This window comes from Chelmon rostratus, chromosome 17, assembly GCF_017976325.1.
Source record: "Chelmon rostratus isolate fCheRos1 chromosome 17, fCheRos1.pri, whole genome shotgun sequence".
NCBI lineage: Eukaryota > Metazoa > Chordata > Actinopteri > Chaetodontiformes > Chaetodontidae > Chelmon > Chelmon rostratus.
In genome coordinates, this window is record NC_055674.1 from 14,067,460 (window position 1) to 14,092,743 (window position 25,284).

At 39.2% G+C, this 25,284-nt stretch overlaps 2 protein-coding genes across 2 annotated transcripts in view; both read right to left on the minus strand.

Moving 5' to 3' along the window:
• The window catches only part of LOC121620884 (immunoglobulin mu heavy chain-like), a 94,899-nt gene that overhangs the window by 6,686 nt on the left and 62,929 nt on the right, over positions 1 to 25,284 (minus strand). The gene's annotated exons all lie outside the window — the stretch shown is intronic.
• Positions 2,387 to 23,362, minus strand: LOC121620876 (hemicentin-1-like). The gene is made up of 33 exons (XM_041957122.1): positions 23,242 to 23,362; positions 22,791 to 23,087; positions 22,383 to 22,694; positions 21,996 to 22,280; positions 20,697 to 20,993; positions 20,289 to 20,600; positions 19,902 to 20,186; positions 18,622 to 18,918; positions 18,214 to 18,525; positions 17,827 to 18,111; positions 16,544 to 16,840; positions 16,136 to 16,447; positions 15,749 to 16,033; positions 14,470 to 14,766; positions 14,062 to 14,373; positions 13,675 to 13,959; positions 12,392 to 12,688; positions 11,984 to 12,295; positions 11,597 to 11,881; positions 10,303 to 10,599; positions 9,895 to 10,206; positions 9,508 to 9,792; positions 8,229 to 8,525; positions 7,821 to 8,132; positions 7,434 to 7,718; positions 6,136 to 6,432; positions 5,728 to 6,039; positions 5,299 to 5,583; positions 4,650 to 4,976; positions 4,184 to 4,501; positions 3,350 to 3,637; positions 3,021 to 3,160; positions 2,387 to 2,814 (listed from the first exon to the last, which is right to left on the minus strand). The coding sequence occupies exons 1-33, from the start codon at positions 23,327 to 23,329 to the stop codon at positions 2,806 to 2,808; spliced, it is 9,216 nt and encodes a 3,071-aa protein (XP_041813056.1). The 5' UTR covers positions 23,330 to 23,362; the 3' UTR covers positions 2,387 to 2,805.

Genomic DNA, 25,284 nt, shown 5'->3' on the forward strand with positions numbered 1-25,284 from the left:
CTGTGGTTTAGGCCTCCACCTTCAGCACCCTCTAAATTTTCCACCCCCTACCCGAACAAGGGTCTGTATCCAATCACTACTTTCATCTTTTGACTCTACCTCTTTATTTTCTACCCCCTACCCGAACCAGGGTTTGTATTCCCACCCCGCTTTTTTTGGTGCAGTTGGTGAGAGGCAGGTGTAGATGATGGTAGTGTGGCAATCGGCAGTTACATGTGGCATCTAGGCCTGTGGTAGCATTGTAGCAGCTAACAATAGCTAAAGCGGTGAGAGCATGATAGTATCTTAGCAGTTAGTATTGGTAGCTAGCAATTAACATTAACAGTATAGGTGAATCTAGCTTTATTGTCTTCTTCTGTTCCTCTTAGCAGGTAGCGGTTAGCATGTAACATTAGCTAAATGGTAGCATCGGAACTGTATTGTCTTCTTCTGTTCTTCTTAGCGGCAAGCATTAGCATTAGCAATAGTTAAATGGTAGCATCGGTACTGGCCACTACCTGGAGCATCTCTGGGTCAGTTGAACGTGGCGGTGCTGTTTGGATTGTGTAGGAGCAGTGTGAACTGGCACTAGGGGGGGTGACTCTGGGACGCCGGAGTTCACTGCCTAACCTCCTGGAGGTGTAGTGGGACTAAGTAGGCGAAACACTGTTGAAGGGAGGTTTCCACCTGATGACCCCCAGAGATGTGTTAGGAATCACTGCTCTTTGGCAGGTATAGAGGCAGATTAGAGCTCCAAGGTTCTTCACTGAGAATGAATCCTCTTTTTGAGCACAAGTATCTTGTGTTTAAATTAACATTCCTTTATTTTTAAGTTTCAAGAAAAATGCTCATTCCTGACTTTTTGTTTGACTTTTAATGATCTCACTTTGAGGGAATTGTTGGGTCTCTGTAGCTAAAGAGTTTGGTCTGAACCTGTTCTATATGGAAAGTGTCCTGAGACAACTTTGGTTATGATTTGGCGCTCTATAAATAAAATTGAACTGAATTGTACCCTTATCGAAATGAAAGGGGTCACCAGAAAATTTCCCTTATTTTCAATTCCTATTGTTGACTGGTACGGTCAGTGGCACCATGAAGTCTCACATTTCATAAGCCTGAGTTAAAAATAAGTCAGTTGGCAGCAGGGCCTAGTTATATCATTCTCCTTTTCTCTGGAATAATCTCCTTGGAATCTCTCTGGAATAAAAACACATCTAATCCTTCCTTCAGAGTACATGTCATCGTTTTGGATGTAAAGCTGGTGGAAGACATTACATTATCACAGCTTACTAACATACATCCTTCTAACTCCCCTCCAGAAAGAATTTCATTCAATGTCGGTTCCATAAAAAAAAAACAACTTTTTTTTAAGCTTTTATCCCCACTAAATGTCACATAAAACAAGCACTTAAAATGCAGGCAACTTCAAAAGCGACATGTGAACTAAAAACAAACTACATAATGTATAGGGAGCTATAGGCTCCTCTATTTTGTCCATCAGAGCATTCCCAGTCCAATAAAATATGTCCTAATGCAAAAATGACACGAGCTATCATACAGAGTGAACTACTGAATAAAAAAGACTGAAACATCTCCACGCAAAAACAATACTGAAGTCAAAATTTAAAGTTAATCCACAGCTCCCTGCGTTCGCTCTGGAGCTAGCTGTTTGTCTCTCCCTCCTGATTTTAGACAGGTGTGACAGTGTGACTGTTGAGGGCTTTCATTTTAAGACAAAAACATCTTTTCACCCTGTCTTAAAATTTGTGCCAAGCTTTGATCCCTCTATCTGACCACTTTCCTGACAGCAGGTTGGTCTCAGCCTCAATGAATTTATTAAGTTTACTACTTGTGTTTTTTTTTATCCTGCCAATGAGAAATCAACAAACACAATTTAATCTGCTGATAATCACTGCATTTAACATTCTGCTGTTTTTGCCCTTCTCCTGCTCCTCTGCCTCAGACTCCTTTTCAGGAGAAACTTCCCGCATTCTGGTCTGGACTGGCTCGGCTCTGCTGCCCAATCCTTGGTCTCTCTGCTTGGGTTGGCTCCGGCTCGTATTCTTTTGCCCTACAATAAATGACCTTAATTTTCTTATGAGGCCCTTTGTTCACTAGTGTAGACCCATGACAAATAAAATCTGCATGAGTCAATGTTTAAAGTTCGTATTGATCAGCTGGACTGGACTATGGGAACAAGAAGGGGCTAACCCATTTTTCCAAAAGATGACAATGTTTTCTCGTTATAAAGATGTACTCATGAAATTAAATTAATTTTAAAATTGTACTTTTTTACTTTGTACTGACACTGACAGTAGCAACATCCCACTCAAGTATTTTTCCATTAGCCTGTTTGAACAAAGTATTGCCGTAATAGAAATAAAATTCTGAACATGCGTAGTTCACTTTGTGTTATATCATGTTGTTTTATTCATTGTTTCATCAATGAGGAAAATTATGACAAACTTTGTTTTCTATATTTTATTTGTTTCTATGTAAGAATGAATCCAGTGATAAAAGATTGAACAGATTATCAACGTCAGAATTTATTTTATCTATAATATCTATTAATTTATTGTTGTCATTTCCTCTTACAGACGTGCAATACCGACATGACACACCGACTATATCAATGAAACATTAAAAGAAATGTATACAGTATAAACTAATTCCTTAGAATATAATAACAGAAACATAAGAATAGAAAGAAGATGCATTAATACACTTTAAAGATGCTTTACTTATACTTTAAAGCTGGTAAAGCCATCAGAAATTCTCAAAAGTCCACATTTGGATCATAAAATGGGATCTGTCCTGTGATCTTCATCATTTAGTCTGAAAGCAGAAAACAAAAGGAATATATCAAGATCTGGTGACAGTTTGGGTCTGTCTATATTTATATATATAAATTGAAAATACCCACAAAGAGCAATATTCTAGAATAATGACAGAAGAGACAGTAAAACCATACAAGTTTTATGAAATACTGAGGTGGAAGATTACATAAAAATACCACAACTACAACAAGTGCTGTACCTTACCTTAATTACGGTAGCCAAGACTCCATAGATGATGGCAATGAGGAAGAAAAGAAGGAAAGTGAAAGCCATATACCAGCTTTCCACATTTATGTCTTGGTTCACATCAGCATGCACAACATCCACAAAGTCCTCCATGATGTCTGTGAAAGAATTAAAAATGAGATTTGTTACATTTAATAACATTATAAGAGGGACTGAAATAAATAATAATAAAATAAACATGCAGGTAGTTTGCAAACAGACACACAAATGTATGAATTGGGTGGATAACCTAATATGTGCTTTCTTTAATGTGCAAACAAGACGTTGGTCAATAGATGAACCATCACCTGGTTTCACAAAATTCAGGGATAGGGTTGTGTTTGTGTGTGTCACCCTGCAGGTGAGGACTGCTCCAGGTAACCAGTTGACTTCAGACAGATGAAGGTGGCTTTGGATGCTGAACTTTCCGTTTGGGCCTCTGTGGGGTTCGCTAGTGTTGTAGACCAACAGTTCCTTGGTGTCATCAAGAAACCAAGTGATGTTGATGGATGAGGGACTGAAGCCAAAGACCAGACACACAAGCTCACCAGAGCCCTGGAGCAAAGTGGCTGAAGGTTCACTGTGGGTCACTGTGGCTGAGAAAAGAGTCATTAAAGTGATTTTAATGAATGTGCATTGATGAAGGTCATGGAGCAAAAGAAAATTCAAGGAACATTTATATTTATTGATGTGAGAAAGAATCAAAACGAGACCTAATGTCTGATCCGATGGCTAAAAATTATTTATATGTTGTTTAAATATTAATTGATACATTGAACTGACAGCTGAAACCTTCTAAATTTGACAAACCTTTTATTCAAGCTACTTGATTGTAGTGTACTACAAAGTGATGCTTCTTTTGCATCATGAACAGCCTTTGATTGGGTACAGACAAAAGAAACAGGGTTTATGGATTTAATGTTAACGAGGGACAGCATATATACCTGCCGCCACCCATGTTTCTCATTTTGACAGGTGAAAGAGATGAAATTGAGAAGCTGCTGCCTGAATGCTTTGTACTCAGCTCTTTGCAAACTTGAAAGATACAAAAAGGATATTTGTTTTGATCATTTTGCAATATCTCTACAATACTGTAATAAACATTCAACTGAAATTTTACAAAATGCTAATTCTCAGCTCACCAAACACATCCTTGATAGTGCTTTCAAAAGGTGTTTCAGATGACTCATGTTTGACAACGCAAGAATATGTAGACTCTTTGTCTTCAGTTTTGGATGCGTTCAGTCTGCTGCTCATTGAGTAAGTGCTGCTGCCTGTATATTTCCACACAGGACTGTTTGTGTAGTGAGTTGAAGGGAGTCTCTGGCCCTTCTCTTCCCAGTACACTTCGAGGTTAGATGGAAAAAATCCAGAGACGAGGCAAAGAAGTGTGAGGACGTCTGACGTAGACAGCTCAGAGTCAGTTGGTTGTATTATCTTCACAGATGGTGGATACAAGTCTTTAGAAAGACAAAAAGAAGACAAAAGTAAATCTTTTTTCTTGGTAAATTTCTGCTGCAATCTTGCCTTCTTAAACGATGTTGAACACTCTGCAAATCAGAAGCAATGGTGAACAATCAAATTCATGTTTTTCATGTATAGCACTACCTCTGTTTTTGCTTATATGGTCCTCATAGCTCTGGTTGGAACATTGATGCTTCCCCTCACAAGACACTTGTTTATATGCATGCCAATCCTCTGCTGACACATTGAGGAAACTCCTCAAAGTCTCTGTCCCATTCCTGTGACTCACTGGTGGCTCCATATGGACATTAAGAGAACATTTGTTCCCACCTACTTTCCAGGTGATGGAGAAATCGTGAAGTGGAGAGCCAACAAGAAGACAGGTGATAGTCAGCTGTTCCTGGTTCTGAAGCTCCTGGAGTGGTGGTCCCAGAACATACACAGCAACTGTGTGAGATGATGTTTGAGCAACTGAAAAGAGAATAGGGTAAGAGAAAATTTTCATCTATGTCAAGTCAAGATAGTGAGAAAAAATTGCTCATATGCTGTATACAGTGAAGAATTCTGAAATTGTGTTCATCCATTTGTTCCACACATGATGCCTTAATATGATTGTGGATTATGATCAGAATTTCAAGCAAGAACCAAATAGAGAGAAAAGTAATTTATTGAAAAGACTGTTCATATGCTCTACATTAAGAATATATTGATGGAATACTTCAGTCAAAGCCACTGTTGGATGGTCACAGTTCCCAGTCAACAGCTGAAGTTGTGACTTTCCACTGAATTTTACCTGAACAGAGGCTGGTGTCCTTTCTAACTGTTTTGTCCAGAGATCTGTCAGACACTTCACAAGTGAAGACTTTCCCTGTTTTCCACTCTTTCTGAGGGATATGAAGTTGACTGGTGACTGATAGACGTCCATCTGAACCCATGCTGATGTCATTGGTTGATGAGAATCTTTGCTGAGCCTCCGAAAACCATTTAATTTGAGGGTTGAAGCCCCATCCAGAGCATGAGAGTCTCTGTGGTCCTGACTCCTCACTGGGGACCAGAAGGAGCTCCACTGATGGGTCCACTAAATGATAGATGAATCAGTCAATCAATTATCCAATGCACTAATTTAAACACATTCAATTAATATTAATATGAATATATATATATATATTAGTTTAAATTAACATGCAAATCATCAAAGAAAAAGAAGATTAAGTCCTCTCACCAAAAATATTTCCAGTTGAGTTTGACTCAAAGTTGCTGGAGAAGCCTTGATTCACTTTACAGGTGAAACTTGCACCTTTCTTCCAGTGACTTGGAGGGACAGTGAAGTGTCTACTGATTGAATGGAGGCCTGGGACTTCAGGAAGATCAACAAACTGTTTGTCAGAGATGTCAACACCGTTGGCTTGAAAGGTGACATAAAGGTCACTGGAGGAGAGTTGTGTGACATCACACTGCAGCACAGCACTGTTTCCTTTCAGCAAATGTGGCAGAGATCTCCTGATCTCCACTGATGGAGCTGTCACTGCAGGCCCTGGATGATAGAGAGAGAGGACAAAGCCAATGTCTCTATCTGTCATCCTTCACTGTGAACAAAACACTCAACTGCAATGTTGTACAGTCATCTTACCTGTAACATTCACAGTCCTCTCAGTGGATGAGAAGCACTTATGGACAGCTCTGCATGTTATAAACTTGAGTTCTTTCCACTGGCTTAATGAAACTACCACTTCACTGACCACATGAGTTGTGTTTGCAGCTTGGTTTATTTTGCCACTTGGCAAAATTGTCCCATCCATCAGCCAGATCACCTTGGCATCAAAAACAGTGCGGACCAAACAAGTTGCTTTCACCTCAGATTCTGCCATCATTACTGTCTTGAAACTGGGAATCTCCACATGAATGGAAGGAGGGACACTTGAATGAGCTGAGAGTGAAAAATAAAAGGGAAACAGAACCATGATTCAACATCAAATCCTTAATGAACATCATCTTGGCAAAATGCATTTTTCCCATCATCCCCAATTATGCAAGGAGTTGTTTTGAAAGCCTTCAAATATTTATTCATTCCAACAATGAATGGAAGTATTGATATCTGTGCGGAACAGATTGAAGAGAACTGAGATACATCTGATGTCGTGTTTATGTTGAGTGTAATGTACTCTGTGCAAGACTTTGAAAATGTGTCATTTGGAGTTCGATTTAACATGATATGAAATTGAATGAAAATTATTGCAAAAGTTCGTCCGGTGTGTAATATCATATAAAATTTAGGATCTCTTTCCAATTGATGTAATGAGATAGACGTGCTCTCTTCTGGTAGGCACAGGGATTTAACAAGAGATTGTGCTTCAATAATGATATCAAGGACTGGACGATTGATGAATGTAGGTGTTTTAGTGATCTATATTATTGGATATCATCAGCATATAAACTGATTTTTTGATTTCTTGTCTTTCTTGATACATGGAACATTTGAGTATTGGCGAATTGCAAAGGCATGTGATTCAATAAAACAAGTAAAAATTGGGTGGTGATAAGGTGATAAGAAGAATCCTTGTCTTGTTCCTCTATGTAACTGAAATTTTTGAGATGTGCATCCATTGCTGATGACTGACTGATGGTCAAAGACGTAGTGGACAATTGATTGACACTTGCTAGATGGCCAGAAACATTCCAAAATCAAAATATATGTCAATGTTGTTGAATTCCTGCTTAATATGAAAGGAGGTAAATGTTTGCTATGATCTTAGCTAAACAAGAAAGGGGAATACAAAGGTGATTCTGTATTTGGGAACTTCTGCCCTGTCCTTTATGAAAATGATGAATAAAGTTGTCAGTTCACACTGTACTATTTGTTACATGGAAACAGTATTGTCATTGGGGATATGGCTGGCCTTTATCACCGTCTTTATGTTTTAACTTTACCTGAACAGAGGCTGATTTCCTTCCTGACATTTTTGTTCAGAGACTTGTCAAATACTTCGCAAGTGAAGACCTTCCCTGTTTTCCACTCTTTCTGAGGGATATGAAGTTGACTGGTGACTGATACACGTCCATCTGCACCCATGCTGATGTCACTGGTTGATGAGGATCTTTGCTGAGCCTCCGAAAACCATTTAATTTGAGGGTTGAAGCCCCATCCAGAGCATGAGAGTCTCTGTGGTCCTGACTCTTCACTGGGAACCAGAAGGAGCTCCACTGATGGGTCCACTAAATGATAGATGAATCAGTCTATCAATTGTCCAATGCACTAATTTAAACACATTGACAGTATGCACATCATCAAAGAAAAAGAAGATTAAGTCCTCTCACCAAAAATATTTCCAGTTGAGTTTGACTCAAAGTTGCTGGAGAAGCCTTGATTCACTTTACAGGTGAAACTTGCTCCTTTCTTCCAGTGACCTGGAGGGACAGTGAAGTGTCTACTAATTGAATGGAGGCCTGGGGCTTCGAGAAGATCAACAAACTGTTTGTCAGAGATGTCAACACCATTGGCTTGAAAGGTGACATAAAGGTCACTGGTGGAAAGTTGTGTGATGTCACACTCCAGCACAGCACTGTTTCCCTTCAGCAAATGTGGCAGAGATCTCCTGATCTCCACTGATGGAGCTGTCACTGCAGGCCCTGGATGATAGACAAAGAAGACAAAGTCAATCTCTCTCTCTCTTATCCTTCACTGTGAACAAAACACTCAACCGCAATGTTGTACAGTCATCTTACCTGTAACTTTCACAGTCCTCTCAGTGGATGAGAAGCACTTATGGACAGCTCTGCATGTTATAAACTTGAGTTCTTTCCACTGGCTTAATGAAACTACCACTTCACTGACCACATGAGTTGTGTTTGCAACTTGGTTTATTTTGCCACTTGGCAAAACTGTCCCATCCATCAGCCAGGTCACCTTGGCATCAAAAACAGTGCGGACCAAACAAGTTGTTTTCACCTCAGATTCTGCCATCATTACTGTCTTGAAATTGGGAATCTCCACATGAATGGAAGGAGGGACACTTGAATGAGCTGAGAGTGAAAAATAAAAGGGAAACAGAACCATGATGCAACATCAAATCCTTAATGAACATCATCTTGGCAAAATGTATATTTTCCATCATCTTCAGTTATGCAAGGAGTTGCTCCGAAAACCTTCAAATATTAATTTATTCCAACATTGAATGGAAGTATTAATATGTGTTTTGTGCGGGACAGATTGAAGAGAATTGAGATACATCTGATGTTGTGCTTATGTTGAGTGTAATGTACTCTGTGCAAGACTTTGAAAATGTGTCATTTGGAGTTCGATTTGACATGACATGATATTGAATGAAAATTACTGCAAAAGTTCGTCCGGTGTGTAGTATCAAATAAAATGTTGTGATCTCTTCCCAACTGACTTAATGAGATAGTGCTCTCTTCTTGTAGGCACAGGGATTTAACAAGAGATTGTGCTTAAATAATGACATCAAGGACTGTCGGTCTGACAAATGTAGGGGTTTGAGTGATCTATATTTTTGGATATCATCGGCATGCAAACTAATTTTGTGATCGCTTGTCCCAGTTGGGATGCATGGAACATTTGAATAATGTGAATTGCAAAGGCATGTGATTTAATAAAAACAGTAAAAAGTGAATGTGACAAAGGGAATCCTTGTCTTGTTCCTCTATGCAACTGAAATTTTTGAGATGTGCATCCATTGCTGATGACTGACTGATGGTCAAAGACGTAGTGGACAATTGATTGACACTTGCCAGATGGCCAGAAACATTCCAAAATCAAAATATATGTAAATGTTGTTTCATTCCTGCTTAATATGAAAGTAGGTGAATGTTTGCTACAAGAATGGGGAATACAAAGGTGACTCTGTATTTGTGAACTTCTACTTTGTAGTTTTTGAAAATAATGAATAAAGTTGTCAGTTCACACTGTACTACTTGTTACATGGAAACAGTATTGTCATTGGGGATATGGCTGGACTTTATTACTGTCTTTATGTTTTAACTTTACCTGAACAGAGGCTGATTTCCTTCCTGACATTTTTGTTCAGAGACTTGTCAAATACTTCGCAAGTGAAGACCTTCCCTGTTTTCCACTCCTTCTGAGGGATATGAAGTTGACTGGTGACTGAGACACGTCCATCTGCACCCATGCTGATGTCATTGGTTGAAGATGATGTTATCTGAGCCTCCGACAACCATTTAATTTGAGGGTTGAAGCCCCATCCAGAACATAAGAGTCTCTGTGGTCCTGACTTTTCACTGAGGACCAGAAGGAGCTCCACTGATGGGTCCACTAAATGATAGATGAATCAGTCTATCAATTATCCAATGCACTAATTTAAACACATTGACAGTATGCACATCATCAAAGAAACAGAAGAATAAGTCATCTCACCAAAAATATTTCCAGTTGAGTTTGACTCAAAGTTGCTGGAGAAGCCTTGATTCACTTTGCAGGTGAAACTTGCATCTTTCCTCCAGTGACTTGGAGGGACAGTGAAGTGTCTACTGATTGAATGGAGGCCTGGGACTTCAGGAAGATCAACAAACTGTTTGTCAGAGATGTCAACACCGTTGGCTTGAAAGGTGACATAAAGGTCACTGGAGGAGAGTTGTGTGACGTCACACTCCAGCACAGCACTGTTTCCCTTCAGCAAATGTGGCAGAGATCTCCTGATCTCCACTGATGGAGCTGTCACTGCAGGCCCTGGATGATAGACAAAGAAGACAAAGTCAATCTCTCTCTCTCTTATCCTTCACTGTGAACAAAACACTCAACCGCAATGTTGTACAGTCATCTTACCTGTAACATTCACAGTCCTCTCAGTGGATGAGAAGCACTTATGGACAGCTCTGCATGTTATAAACTTGAGTTCTTTCCACTGGCTTGATGAAACTACCACTTCACTGACCACATGAGTTGTGTTTGCAACTTGGTTTATTTTGCCACTTGGCAAAACTGTCCCATCCATCAGCCAGGTCACCTTGGCATCAAAAACAGTGTGGACCAAACAAGTTGCTTTCACCTCAGATTCTGCCATCATTACTGTCTTGAAACTGAGAATCTCCACATGAATGGAAGGAGGGACACTTGAATGAGCTGAGAGTGAAAAATAAAAGGGAAACAGAACCATGATGCAACATCAAATCCTTAATGAACATCATCTTGGCAAAATGTATTTTTTCCATCATCTTCAATTATGCAAGGAGTTGCTCCGAAAACCTTCAAATATTTATTTATTCCAACATTGAATAGAAGTATTAATATGTGTTTTGTGTCGGACAGATTGAAGAGAATTGAGATACATCTGATGTTGTGCTTATGTTTAGTGTAATGTACTCTGTGCAAGACTTTGAAAATGTGTCATTTGGAGTTCGATTTGACATGACATGATATTGAATGAAAATTACTGCAAAAGTTCGTCCGGTGTGTAGTATCAAATAAAATGTTGTGATCTCTTCCCAATTGACTTAATGAGATAGTGCTCTCTTCTTGTAGGCACAGGGATTTAACAAGAGATTGTGCTTAAATAATGACATCAAGGACTGTCGGTCTGACGAATGTTGGGGTTTGAGTGATCTATATTTTTGGATATCATCGGCATATAAACTAATTTTGTGATCACTTGTCCCAGTTGGGATGCATGGAACATTTGAATATTGGCGAATTGCAAAGGCATGTGATTTAATAAAAACGATAAAAAGTAAATGTGATAAAGGGAATCCTTGTCTTGTTCCTCTATGCAACTGAAATTTTTGAGATGTGCATCCATTGCTGATGACTGACTGATGGTCAAAGACATAGTGGACAATTGATTGACACTTGCCAGATGGCCAGAAACATTCCAAAATCAAAATATATGTAAATATTGTTTCATTCCTGCTTAATATGAAAGGATGTCAATGTTTGCTATGATCTTAGCTAAACAAGAAAGGGGAATACAAAGGTGATTCTGTATTTGTGAACTTCTGCTCTGTCGTTTATGAAAATAATGAATAAAGTTGTCAGTTCACACTGTACTACTTGTTACATGGAAACAGTATTGTCATTGGGGATATGGCTGGACTTTATTACTGTCTTTATGTTTTAACTTTACCTGAACAGAGGCTGATTTCCTTCCTGACATTTTTGTTCAGAGACTTGTCAAATACTTCGCAAGTGAAGACCTTCCCTGTTTTCCACTCTTTCTGAGGGATATGAAGTTGACTGGTGACTGATACACGTCCATCTGCACCCATGCTGATGTCACTGGTTGATGAGGATCTTTGCTGAGCCTCCGAAAACCATTTAATTTGAGGGTTGAAGCCCCATCCAGAGCATGAGAGTCTCTGTGGTCCTGACTCTTCACTGGGGACCAGAAGGAGCTCCACTGATGGGTCCACTAAATGATAGATGAAACAGTCGATCAATTGTCCAATGCACTAATTTAAACACATTGACAGTGTGCAAATCATCAAAGAAAAAGAAGATTAAGTCCTCTCACCAAAAATATTTCCAGTTGAGGTTGACTCAAAGTTGCTGGAGAAGCCTTGATTCACTTTACAGGTGAAACTTGTGCCTTTCTTCCAGTGACTTGGAGGGACAGTGAAGTGTCTACTGATTGAATGGAGGCCTGGGGCTTCAGGAAGATCAACAAACTGTTTGTCAGAGATGTCAACACCGTTGGCTTGAAAGGTGACATAAAGGTCACTGGAGGAGAGTTGTGTGACGTCACACTCCAGCACAGCACTGTTTCCCTTCAGCAAATGTGGCAGAGATCTCCTGATCTCCACTGATGGAGCTGTCACTGCAGGCCCTGGATGATAGAGAGAGAGGACAAAGCCAATGTCTCTATCTGTCATCCTTCACTGTAAACAAAACACTCAACTGCAATGTTGTACAGTCATCTTACCTGTAACATTCACAGTCCTCTCAGTGGATGAGAAGCACTTATGGACAGCTCTGCATGTTATAAACTTGAGTTCTTTCCACTGGCTTAATGAAACTACCACTTCACTGACCACATGAGTTGTGTTTGCAACTTGGTTTATTTTGCCACTTGGCAAAACTGTCTCATCCATCAGCCAGGTCACCTTGGCATCAAAAACAGTGCGGACCAAACAAGTTGCTTTCACCTCAGATTCTTCCATCATTACTGTCTTGAAACTGGGAATCTCCACATGAATGGAAGGAGGGACACTTGAATGAGCTGAGAGTGAAAAATAAAAGGGAAACAGAACCATGATGCAACATCAAATCCTTAATGAACATCATCTTGGCAAAATTTATTTTTCTCATCATCTCCAATTATGCAAGGAGTTGTTTTGAAAGCCTTCAAATACTCATTCATTCCAACATTGAATGGAAGTATTGTGCGGGACAGATTGAAGAGAACTGAGATACATCTGATGTCTGTTTATGTTGAGTAAAATGTACTCTGTGCAAGACTTTGAAAATGTGTCACATAGAGTTTGATTTGACATGACATGATATTGAATGAAAATTATTGTAAACGTTCGTCCAGTGTGTAATATCAAATGAAATGTTGAGATCTCTTTCCAATTGATGTAATGAGGCAGAAGTGCTCTCTTCTGGTAGGCACAGGGATTTAACAAGAGATTGTGCTTCAATAATGACATCAAGGACTGTAGGTCTGATAAATGTAGGTGTTTTAGTGATCTATATTATTGGATATCATCAATGTATAAACTGATTTTGTGATTACTTGTCCCTGTTGGGATACATGGAAAATTTGAATATTGGTGATTGCAAAGGCATGTGATTTAATAAAAACAGTAAAAAGTGAATGTGATGAAGGGAATCCTTGTCTTGTTCCTCTATGCAACTGAAATTTTTGAGATGTGCATCCATTGATGATGGCTGACTGATGGTCAAAGGCGTAGTGGACAATTGATTGACACTTGCCAGATGGCCAGAAACATTCCAAAATCAAAATATATGTAAATATTGTTTCATTCCTGCTTAATATGAAAGGATGTCAATGTTTGCTATGATCTTAGCTAAACAAGAAAGGGGAATACAAAGGTGATTCTGTTTTTGTGAACTTCTGCTCTGTCGTTTATGAAAATAATGAATAAAGTTGTCAGTTCACACTGTACTACTTGTTACATGGAAACAGTATTGTCATTGGGGATATGGCTGGACTTTATTACTGTCTTTATGTTTTAAATTTACCTGAACAGAGGCTGATTTCCTTCCTGACATTTTTGTTCAGAGACTTGTCAAATACTTCGCAAGTGAAGACCTTCCCTGTTTTCCACTCTTTCTGAGGGATATGAAGTTGACTGGTGACTGATACACGTCCATCTGCACCCATGCTGATGTCACTGGTTGATGAGGATCTTTGCTGAGCCTCTGAAAACCATTTAATTTGAGGGTTGAAGCCCCATCCAGAGCATGAGAGTCTCTGTGGTCCTGACTCTTCACTGGGGACCAGAAGGAGCTCCACTGATGGGTCCACTAAATGATAGATGAATCAGTCTATCAATTATCCAATGCACTAATTTAAACACATTGACAGTGTGCAAATCATCAAAGAAAAAGAAGATTAAGTCCTCTCACCAAAAACATTTCCAGTTGAGTTTGACTCAAAGTTGCTGGAGAAGCCTTGATTCACTTTACAGGTGAAACTTGCGCCTTTCTTCCAGTGACTTGGAGGGACAGTGAAGTGTCTACTAATTGAATGGAGGCCTGGGACTTCAGGAAGATCAACAAACTGTTTGTCAGAGATGTTAACACCGTTGGCTTGAAAGGTGACATAAAGGTCACTGGAGGAGAGTTGTGTGACGTCACACTCCAGCACAGCACTGTTTCCCTTCAGCAAATGTGGCAGAGATCTCCTGATCTCCACTAATGGAGCTGTCACTGCAGGCCCTGGATAATAGACAAAGAAGACAAAGTCAATCTCTCTCTCTCTCATCTTTCACTGTGAACAAAACACTCAACCGCAATGTTGTACAGTCATCTTACCTGTAACATTCACAGTCCTCTCAGTGGATGAGAAGCACTTATGGACAGCTCTGCATGTTATAAACTTGAGTTCTTTCCACTGGCTTAATGAAACTACCACTTCACTGACCACATGAGTTGTGTTTGCAGCTTGGTTTATTTTGCCACTTGGCAAAACTGTCCCATCCATCAGCCAGGTCACCTTGGCATCAAAAACAGTGCGGACCAAACAAGTTGCTTTCACCTCAGATTCTGCCATCATTACTGTCTTGAAATTGGGAATCTCCACATGAATGGAAGGAGGGACACTTGAATGAGCTGAGAGTGAAAAATAAAAGGGAAACAGAACCATGATTCAACATCAAATCCTTAATGAACATCATCTTGGCAAAATGTATATTTTCCATCATCTTCAATTATGCAAGGAGTTGCTCCGAAAACCTTCAAATATTTGTTTATTCCAACATTGAATGGAAGTATTAATATGTGTTTTGGATGGGACAGATTGAAGAGAATTGAGATACATCTGATGTTGTGCTTATGTTGAGTGTATTGTACTCTGTGCAAGACTTTGAAAATGTGTCATTTGGAGTTTGATTTAACATGACACGATATTGAATGAAAATTACTGCAAAAGTTCGTCCGGTGTGTAGTATCAAATAAAATGTTGCGATCTCTTCCCAATTGACTTAATGAGATAGTGCTCTCTTCTTGTAGGCACAGGGATTTAACAAGAGATTGTGCTTAAATAATGACATCAAGGACTGTCGGTCTGACGAATGTAGGGGTTTGAGTGATCTATATTTTTGGATATCATCGGCATATAAACTAATTTTGTGATCGCTTGTCACAGTTGGGATGAATGGAACATTTGAATAATGCGAATTGCAAAGGCATGTGATTTAATAAAAACAGTAAAAAGTGAATGTGATAAAGGGAATCCTTGTCTTGTTCCTCTATGCAACTGAAATTTTTGAGATGTGCATCCATTGCTGATGACTGACTGATGGCCAAAGACGTAGTGGACAATTGATTGACACTTGCCAGATGGCCAGAAACATTCCAAAATCAAAATATATGTAAATGTTGTTTCATTCCTGCTTAATTTGAAAGTAGGTGAATGTTTGCTACAAGAATGGGGAATACAAAGGTGATTCTGTATTTGTGAACTTCTGCTCTGTCGTTTATGAAAATAATGAATAAAGTTGTCAGTTCACACTGCACTACTTGTTACATGGAAACAGTATTGTCATTGGGGATATGGCTGGACTTTATTACTGTCTTTATGTTTTAACTTTACCTGAACAGAGGCTGATTTCCTTCCTGACATTTTTGTTCAGAGACTTGTCAAATACTTCGCAAGTGAAGACCTTCCCTGTTTTCCACTCTTTCTGAGGGATATGAAGTTGACTGGTGACTGATACACGTCCATCTGCACCCATGCTGATGTCACTGGTTGATGAGGATCTTTGCTGAGCCTCCGAAAACCAATTAATTTGAGGGTTGAAGCCCCATCCAGAGCATGAGAGTCTCTGTGGTCCTGACTCTTCACTGGGGACCAGAAGGAGCTCCACTGATGGGTCCACTAAATGATAGATGAAACAGTCGATCAATTGTCCAATGCACTAATTTAAACACATTGACAGTGTGCAAATCATCAAAGAAAAAGAAGATTAAGTCCTCTCACCAAAAATATTTCCAGTTGAGTTTGACTCAAAGTTGCTGGAGAAGCCTTGATTCACTTTACAGGTGAAACTTGCTCCTTTCTTCCAGTGACTTGGAGGGACAGTGAAGTGTCTACTGATTGAATGGAGGCCTGGGACTTCAGGAAGATCAACAAACTGTTTGTCAGAGATGTCAACACCGTTGGCTTGAAAGGTGACATAAAGGTCACTGGAGGAGAGTTGTGTGACGTCACACTCCAGCACAGCACTGTTTCCCTTCAGCAAATGTGGCAGAGATCTCCTGATCTCCACTGATGGAGCTGTCACTGCAGGCCCTGGATGATAGAGAGAGAGGACAAAGCCAATGTCTCTATCTGTCATCCTTCACTGTGAACAAAACACTCAACCGCAATGTTGTACAATCATCTTACCTGTAACATTCACAGTCCTCTCAGTGGATGAGAAGCACTTATGGACAGCTCTGCATGTTATAAACTTGAGTTCTTTCCACTGGCTTAATGAAACTACCACTTCACTGACCACATGAGTTGTGTTTGCAGCTTGGTTTATTTTGCCACTTGGCAAAACTGTCCCATCCATCAGCCAGGTCACCTTGGCATCAAAAACAGTGCGGACCAAACAAGTTGCTTTCACCTCAGATTCTGCCATCATTACTGTCTTGAAACTGGGAATCTCCACATGAATGGAAGGAGGAACACTTGAATGAGCTGAGAGTGAAAAATAAAAGGGAAACAGAACCATGATGCAACATCAAATCCTTAATGAACATCATCTTGGCAAAATTTATTTTTCTCATCATCTCCAATTATGCAAGGAGTTGTTTTGAAAGCCTTCAAATACTCATTCATTCCAACATTGAATGGAAGTATTGTGCGGGACAGATTGAAGAGAACTGAGATACATCTGATGTCTGTTTATGTTGAGTAAAATGTACTCTGTGCAAGACTTTGAAAATGTGTCACATAGAGTTTGATTTGACATGACATGACATTGAATGAAAATTATTGTAAACGTTCGTCCAGTGTGTAATATCAAATGAAATGTTGAGATCTCTTTCCAATTGATGTAATGAGGCAGAAGTGCTCTCTTCTGGTAGGCACAGGGATTTAACAAGAGATTGTGCTTCAATAATGACATCAAGGACTGTAGGTCTGATAAATGTAGGTGTTTTAGTGATCTATATTATTGGATATCATCAATGTATAAACTGATTTTGTGATTACTTGTCCCTGTTGGGATACATGGAAAATTTGAATATTGGTGATTGCAAAGGCATGTGATTTAATAAAAACAGTAAAAAGTGAATGTGATGAAGGGAATCCTTGTCTTGTTCCTCTATGCAACTGAAATTTTTGAGATGTGCATCCATTGATGATGGCTGACTGATGGTCAAAGGCGTAGTGGACAATTGATTGACACTTGCCAGATGGCCAGAAACATTCCAAAATCAAAATATATGTAAATATTGTTTCATTCCTGCTTAATATGAAAGGATGTCAATGTTTGCTATGATCTTAGCTAAACAAGAAAGGGGAATACAAAGGTGATTCTGTTTTTGTGAACTTCTGCTCTGTCGTTTATGAAAATAATGAATAAAGTTGTCAGTTCACACTGTACTACTTGTTACATTGAAACAGTATTGTCATTGGGGATATGGCTGGACTTTATTACTGTCTTTATGTTTTAAATTTACCTGAACAGAGGCTGATTTCCTTCCTGACACTTTTGTTCAGAGACTTGTCAAATACTTCACAAGTGAAGACCTTCCCTGTTTTCCACTCTTTCTGAGGGATATGAAGTTGACTGGTGACTGATACACGTCCATCTGCACCCATGCTGATGTCACTGGTTGATGAGGATCTTTGCTGAGCCTCTGAAAACCATTTAATTTGAGGGTTGAAGCCCCATCCAGAGCATGAGAGTCTCTGTGGTCCTGACTCTTCACTGGGGACCAGAAGGAGCTCCACTGATGGGTCCACTAAATGATAGATGAATCAGTCTATCAATTATCCAATGCACTAATTTAAACACATTGACAGTGTGCAAATCATCAAAGAAAAAGAAGATTAAGTCCTCTCACCAAAAATATTTCCAGTTGAGTTTGACTCAAAGTTGCTGGAGAAGCCTTGATTCACTTTACAGGTGAAACTTGCGCCTTTCTTCCAGTGACTTGGAGGGACAGTGAAGTGTCTACTAATTGAATGGAGGCCTGGGACTTCAGGAAGATCAACAAACTGTTTGTCAGAGATGTCAACACCGTTGGCTTGAAAGGTGACATAAAGGTCACTGGAGGAGAGTTGTGTGACGTCACACTCCAGCACAGCACTGTTTCCCTTCAGCAAATGTGGCAGAGATCTCCTGATCTCCACTGATGGAGCTGTCACTGCAGGCCCTGGATGATAGACAAAGAAGACAAAGTCAATCTCTCTCTATCTTATCCTTCACTGTGAACAAAACACTCAACTGCAATGTTGTACAGTCATCTTACCTGTAACATTCACAGTCCTCTCAGTGGATGAGAAGCACTTATGGACAGCTCTGCATGTTATAAACTTGAGTTCTTTCCACTGGCTTAATGAAACTACCACTTCACTGACCACATGAGTTGTGTTTGCAGCTTGGTTTATTTTGCCACTTGGCAAAACTGTCCCATCCATCAGCCAGGTCACCTTGGCATCAAAAACAGTGTGGACCAAACAAGTTGTTTTCACCTCAGATTCTGCCATCATTACTGTCTTGAAACTGGGAATCTCCACATGAATGGAAGGAGGGACACTTGAATGAGCTGAGAGTGAAAAATAAAAGGGAAACAGAACCATGATTCAACATCAAATCCTTAATGAACATCATCTTGGCAAAATGTATATTTTCCATCATCTTCAATTATGCAAGGAGTTGCTCCGAAAACCTTCAAATATTTGTTTATTCCAACATTGAATGGAAGTATTAATATGTGTTTTGTGCGGGACAGATTGAAGAGAATTGAGATACATCTGATGTTGTGCTTATGTTGAGTGTAATGTACTCTGTGCAAGACTTTGAAAATGTGTCATTTGGAGTTTGATTTAACATGACACGATATTGAATGAAAATTACTGCAAAAGTTCGTCCGGTGTGTAGTATCAAATAAAATGTTGCGATCTCTTCCCAATTGACTTAATGAGATAGTGCTCTCTTCTTGTAGGCACAGGGATTTAACAAGAGATTGTGCTTAAATAATGACATCAAGGACTGTCGGTCTGACGAATGTAGGGGTTTGAGTGATCTATATTTTTGGATATCATCGGCATATAAACTAATTTTGTGATCGCTTGTCCCAGTTGGGATGAATGGAACATTTGAATAATGCGAATTGCAAAGGCATGTGATTTAATAAAAATAGTAAAAAGTGAATGTGATAAAGGGAATCCTTGTCTTGTTCCTCTATGCAAACTGAAATTTTTGAGATGTGCATCCATTGCTGGTGACTGACTGATGGTCAAAGACGTAGTGGACAATTGATTGACACTTGCCAGATGGCCAGAAACATTCCAAAATCAAAATATATGTAAATGTTGTTTCATTCCTGCTTAATTTGAAAGTAGGTGAATGTTTGCTACAAGAATGGGGAATACAAAGGTGACTCTGTATTTGTGAACTTCCACTTTGTAGTTTTTGAAAATAATGAATAAAGTTGTCAGTTCACACTGTACTACTTGTTACATGGAAACAGTATTGTCATTGGGGATATGGCTGGACTTTATTACTGTCTTTATGTTTTAACTTTACCTGAACAGAGGCTGATTTCCTTCCTGACATTTTTGTTCAGAGACTTGTCAAATACTTCACAAGTGAAGACCTTCCCTGTTTTCCACTCTTTCTGAGGGATATGAAGTTGACTGGTGACTGATACACGTCCATCTGCACCCATGCTGATGTCACTGGTTGATGAGGATCTTTGCTGAGCCTCCGACAACCATTTAATTTGAGGGTTGAAGCCCCATCCAGAGCATGAGAGTCTCTGTGGTCCTGACTCTTCACTGGGGACCAGAAGGAGCTCCACTGATGGGTCCACTAAATGATAGATGAATCAGTCTATCAATTATCCAATGCACTAATTTAAACACATTGACAGTATGCACATCATCAAAGAAACAGAAGAATAAGTCATCTCACCAAAAATATTTCCAGTTGAGTTTGACTCAAAGTTGCTGGAAAAGCCTTGATTCACTTTGCAGGTGAAACTTGCATCTTTCCTCCAGTGACTTGGAGGGACAGTGAAGTGTCTACTGATTGAATGGAGGCCTGGGACTTCAGGAAGATCAACAAACTGTTTGTCAGAGATGTCAACACCATTGGCTTGAAAGGTGACATAAAGGTCACTGGTGGAAAGTTGTGTGATGTCACACTCCAGCACAGCACTGTTTCCCTTCAGCAAATGTGGCAGAGATCTCCTGATCTCCACTGATGGAGCTGTCACTGCAGGCCCTGGATGATAGAGAGAGAGGACAAAGCCAATGTCTCTATCTGTCATCCTTCACTGTAAACAAAACACTCAACTGCAATGTTGTACAATCATCTTACCTGTAACATTCACAGTCCTCTCAGTGGATGAGAAGCACTTATGGACAGCTCTGCATGTTATAAACTTGAGTTCTTTCCACTGGCTTAATGAAACTACCACTTCACTGACCACATGAGTTGTGTTTGCAGCTTGGTTTATTTTGCCACTTGGCAAAACTGTCCCATCCATCAGCCAGGTCATCTTGGCATCAAAAACAGTGCGGACCAAACAAGTTGCTTTCACCTCAGATTCTGCCATCATTACTGTCTTGAAATTGGGAATCTCCACATGAATGGAAGGAGGGACACTTGAATGAGCTGAGAGTGAAAAATAAAAGGGAAACAGAACCATGATGCAACATCAAATCCTTAATGAACATCTTCTTGGCAAAATGTATTTTTTCCATCATCTTCAATTCTGCAAGGAGTTGCTCCGAAAACCTTCAAATATTAATTTACTCCAACATTGAATGGAAGTATTAATATTTGTTTTGTGCGGGACAGATTGAAGAGAATTGAGATACATCTGATGTTGTGCTTATGTTGAGTGTAATGTACTCTGTGCAAGACTTTGAAAATGTGTCATTTGGAGTTCGATTTGACATGACATGATATTGAATGAAAATTACTGCAAAAGTTCGTCCGATGTGTAGTATCAAATAAAATGTTGCGATATCTTTCCAGTTGACTTAATGAGATAGAAGTGCTCTCTTCTTGTAGGCACAGGGATTTAACAAGCATTTGTTTTTAAATAATGACATCAAGGACTGTCGGTCTGACGAATGTAGGGGTTTGAGTGATCTATATTATTGGATATCATCGGCGTATAAACTCATTTTGTGATCGCTTGTCCCAGTTGGGATGCATGGAACATTTGAATATTGGCGAATTGCAAAGGCATATGATTTCATAAAAATGGTAAAAAGTGAATGTGATGAAGGGAATCCTTGTCTTGTTCCTCTATGCAACTGATATTTTTGAGATGTGCATCCATTGCTGATCACTGACTGATGGTCAAAGACGTAGTGGACAATTGATTGACACTTGCCAGATGGCCAGAAACATTCCAAAATCAAAATATAGGTCAATGTTGTTGAATTCCTGCTTAATTTGAAAGGAGGTAAATGTTTGCTATGATCTTAGCTAAACAAGAAAGGGGAATACAAAGGTGACTCTGTATTTGTGAACTTCTGCCCTGTCCTTTATGAAAATAATGAATAAAGTTGTCAGTTCACACTGTACTACTTGTTACATGGAAACAGTATTGTCATTGGGGATAGGGCTGGACATTTTATTACTGTCTTTATGTTTTAAATTTACCTGAACAGAGGCTGATTTCCTTCCTGACATTTTTGTTCAGAGACTTGTCAAATACTTCGCAAGTGAAGATCTTCCCTGTTTTCCACTCTTTCTGAGGGATATGAAGTTGACTGGTGACTGATACACGTCCATCTGCACCCATGCTGATGTCACTGGTTGATGAGGATCTTTGCTGAGCCTCTGAAAACCATTTAATTTGAGGGTTGAAGCCCCATCCAGAGCATGAGAGTCTCTGTGGTCCTGACTCTTCACTGGGGACCAGAAGGAGCTCCACTGATGGGTCCACTAAATGATAGATGAATCAGTCGATCAATTATCCAATGCACTAATTTAAACACATTGACAGTGTGCAAATCATCAAAGAAAAAGAAGATTAAGTCCTCTCACCAAAAATATTTCCAGTTGAGTTTGACTCAAAGTTGCTGGAGAAGCCTTGATTCACTTTACAGGTGAAACGTGTACCTTTCTTCCAGTGACGTGGAGGGACAGTGAAGTGTCTACTGATTGAATGGAGGCCTGGGACTTCAGGAAGATCAACAAACTGTTTGTCAGAGATGTCCACACCGTTGGCTTGAAAGGTGACATAAAGGTCACTGGAGGAGAGTTGTGTGACGTCACACTCCAGCACAGCACTGTTTCCCTTCAGCAAATGTGGCAGAGATCTCCTGATCTCCACTGATGGAGCTGTCACTGCAGGCCCTGGATGAAAGACAAAGAGGACAAAGCAGATTTTTTTTCTCTTTGGTCCTCTGCTGTCACAAGATGTCTGATTTTCATTTTGTATAGTTATCCGACCTGCAACGTTTACGGTCTTCTCAGAGGATGAGAAGCATTCATGTTCTGCTCTGCATGTTATATGCTTCAGTTGTTTCCACTGGCTTGATGAAACTGCCACATTACTGATTCTATGAGTTGTGTTGGTGTCCATGGTCACTGCGTAAGTGGATGAATTTATTCCATCCATCAGCCAGGTTAGCTTCGCATCAAAATCAGTATGGACCAGACATGTTGCTTTCACCTCAGATGATGCCACCATAACAGTTTTGAAGCTGGGAATCTCCACATGAATGGAAGGAAGGGTGTTTCCATGGACTGCAGAAAAGAAAAAAAAATCATTTTTGGCCATAAATGTTGATCTTACGCAACCTACTCACATTTGCATCAAATTGTCATGATATATCATGGAAACTTTCATCATATATCATATAATTGTCATACTGTGCTGTGACACAGTGTTCATACTTACGTTGACAAATACTTATTGTCTTTATAAATTCACTGCCATTGTGAATGGACTTGCATGTAAAACTTGAGCCATCTGCCCACTCTTTCATATTTGGCTCAATCTCACTGCTTAGACTGAAGGTTTTGTCCATTTCCTCCACACTCTGCAGCTTCCTTTCGATTTGTGCAGTGTTTAGAGGTTGGTTGTTCTGTTCCCACTTGACACTCAATACGTCTGGAAAGTAGCCACTGAGGGTGCAGATGAGTCTGACTGGTGAGGTCCCAAATTCTCCTTCCCAGACAGGGTGTAATGTGATGTTTGGAGAGATGATTTGCTGTCCTGAGAAAGAGTAGAGATTATTTGGTTTTACTTGCTTCATTCTAAATGTAGGATGTGAACATTTTTAAAATATGAGCTGATGTCTTCTCTTCAGGTATACATACCTTCAGATTTTGGTCAAGTAACCAACTGTGCTCCCTTAATTCTAAGTGTAATGTCTTTGTTTTTAGGCTAGATGGCAGCGTTTTACAGAGTCTGGTGGGGTCAGGTGGAGATAGCGCTGGAAGTCTGTTGCACGGATGTTGCAGCATGACAGGGCAGAGTGATCAGAGCTAGCAGCAAGCAGAAGCATTGAGTAACACCCAGATCCCAAACAAGTACCAAAATACAGAAGTGAAACAATGCAAAGAGCAACGGTGCATCACAGACACCAGGTGTGGGCTGTGGTTATACCAGTAAGAGAAACAGTGCACATTTAAATATCTCACATCAGTTTACATATGTTATCACATTTAGTTTATGTGGCTTCTCATTTACTTGGCAAATGTTTTAGTTCTATTTCTCTGTTTTTAATAGACTCAAAAACTAACCAACTGTAAATCCTGCAAATTTTCATTTTGAGCTGAACATGGGCTGTTGATTCCAGGTGCTGGAGGGGTGATGAGAATAGCAGCATATTACACAATATGTATAATGGAATAGAAATAGAATGTTTTTAAAGGATTAATAGTGCTGTTATGAGTGTTATGTATTGAACTTGTATAGGTGAAACATTATTCAATATGAAACATTTCAAAATAAGTGAAGAGGAACAAAAGTTTTAGGAGTGGTTATCTTCATTTAAAACATTTATTTTTTTTTTAAAAAAAGACAAAAAGCTCTTGTAATTAAAATGAAATTGTGAAAATTGTGATGACTTACATGATAGCATGAGTTTATATGAAAAAAATGCATGAAAAATACTTTACAGAAATTTCCCCTTGTTTCATTTAATCTGAAAAGACAGAAAAAACACAAAGAATACAAATTAGTAAAATTGCACCAAAATGATTAAATTCCTGCTTCGTTAGGATGTCCTTCATGGTTTATGTAAAACGTTCAAAAATCTGTAACCTGAACATTTGTTTTGGTTTTCAAAGGTTTCGTGCAGTCTTTGCACCATGCATGCTGACTGGCTTCTGTTGTTGTTTGCTTATTTGACAAATAATTTATCTTAATTAAGTTAATTAAATATTTTGCATAACATTGAATATACAACACTTTTTGAACTTAATTCAATTCAGTGTGACAGAACAAAATTTTAAATCATTATTGTTTGGTTCAAAATGTGTAACTTTTGTTTACACATAACTCAACATACAACAAAACTGATTCAGTCCCTCTCTGGTATAGTCTGTAAATCAAAGTCTGCAAACACTTCTGTAATTAGAATATGGTATACAATCAGTAAAAAGATATTGGCGTTGTGGCTAAAGATCCTTTTAATTGTTGGTCAGAGTGGTAAAAAAGCTCTTATTATAGCAGCAAGATGTAATCAAACATTTATAATGCATGATGGAATTTACTGAGGTACTTATGATGTGATTATATTATGATGATGATGATGATTATTTCATTATTATTTTATTGTGGCTCTGCCCTTTATGGACCTTGTGTCATTCCACTCCTCATGTTTGAAAGAGTTTTCCGCCAACCCATCTCTGTTTTTTAAATACATGAAATTATTTTCTCAATTGTGTTTTTCTGTGTACAACTCTCACAAAAAAATTCATTATTACCTTGAAA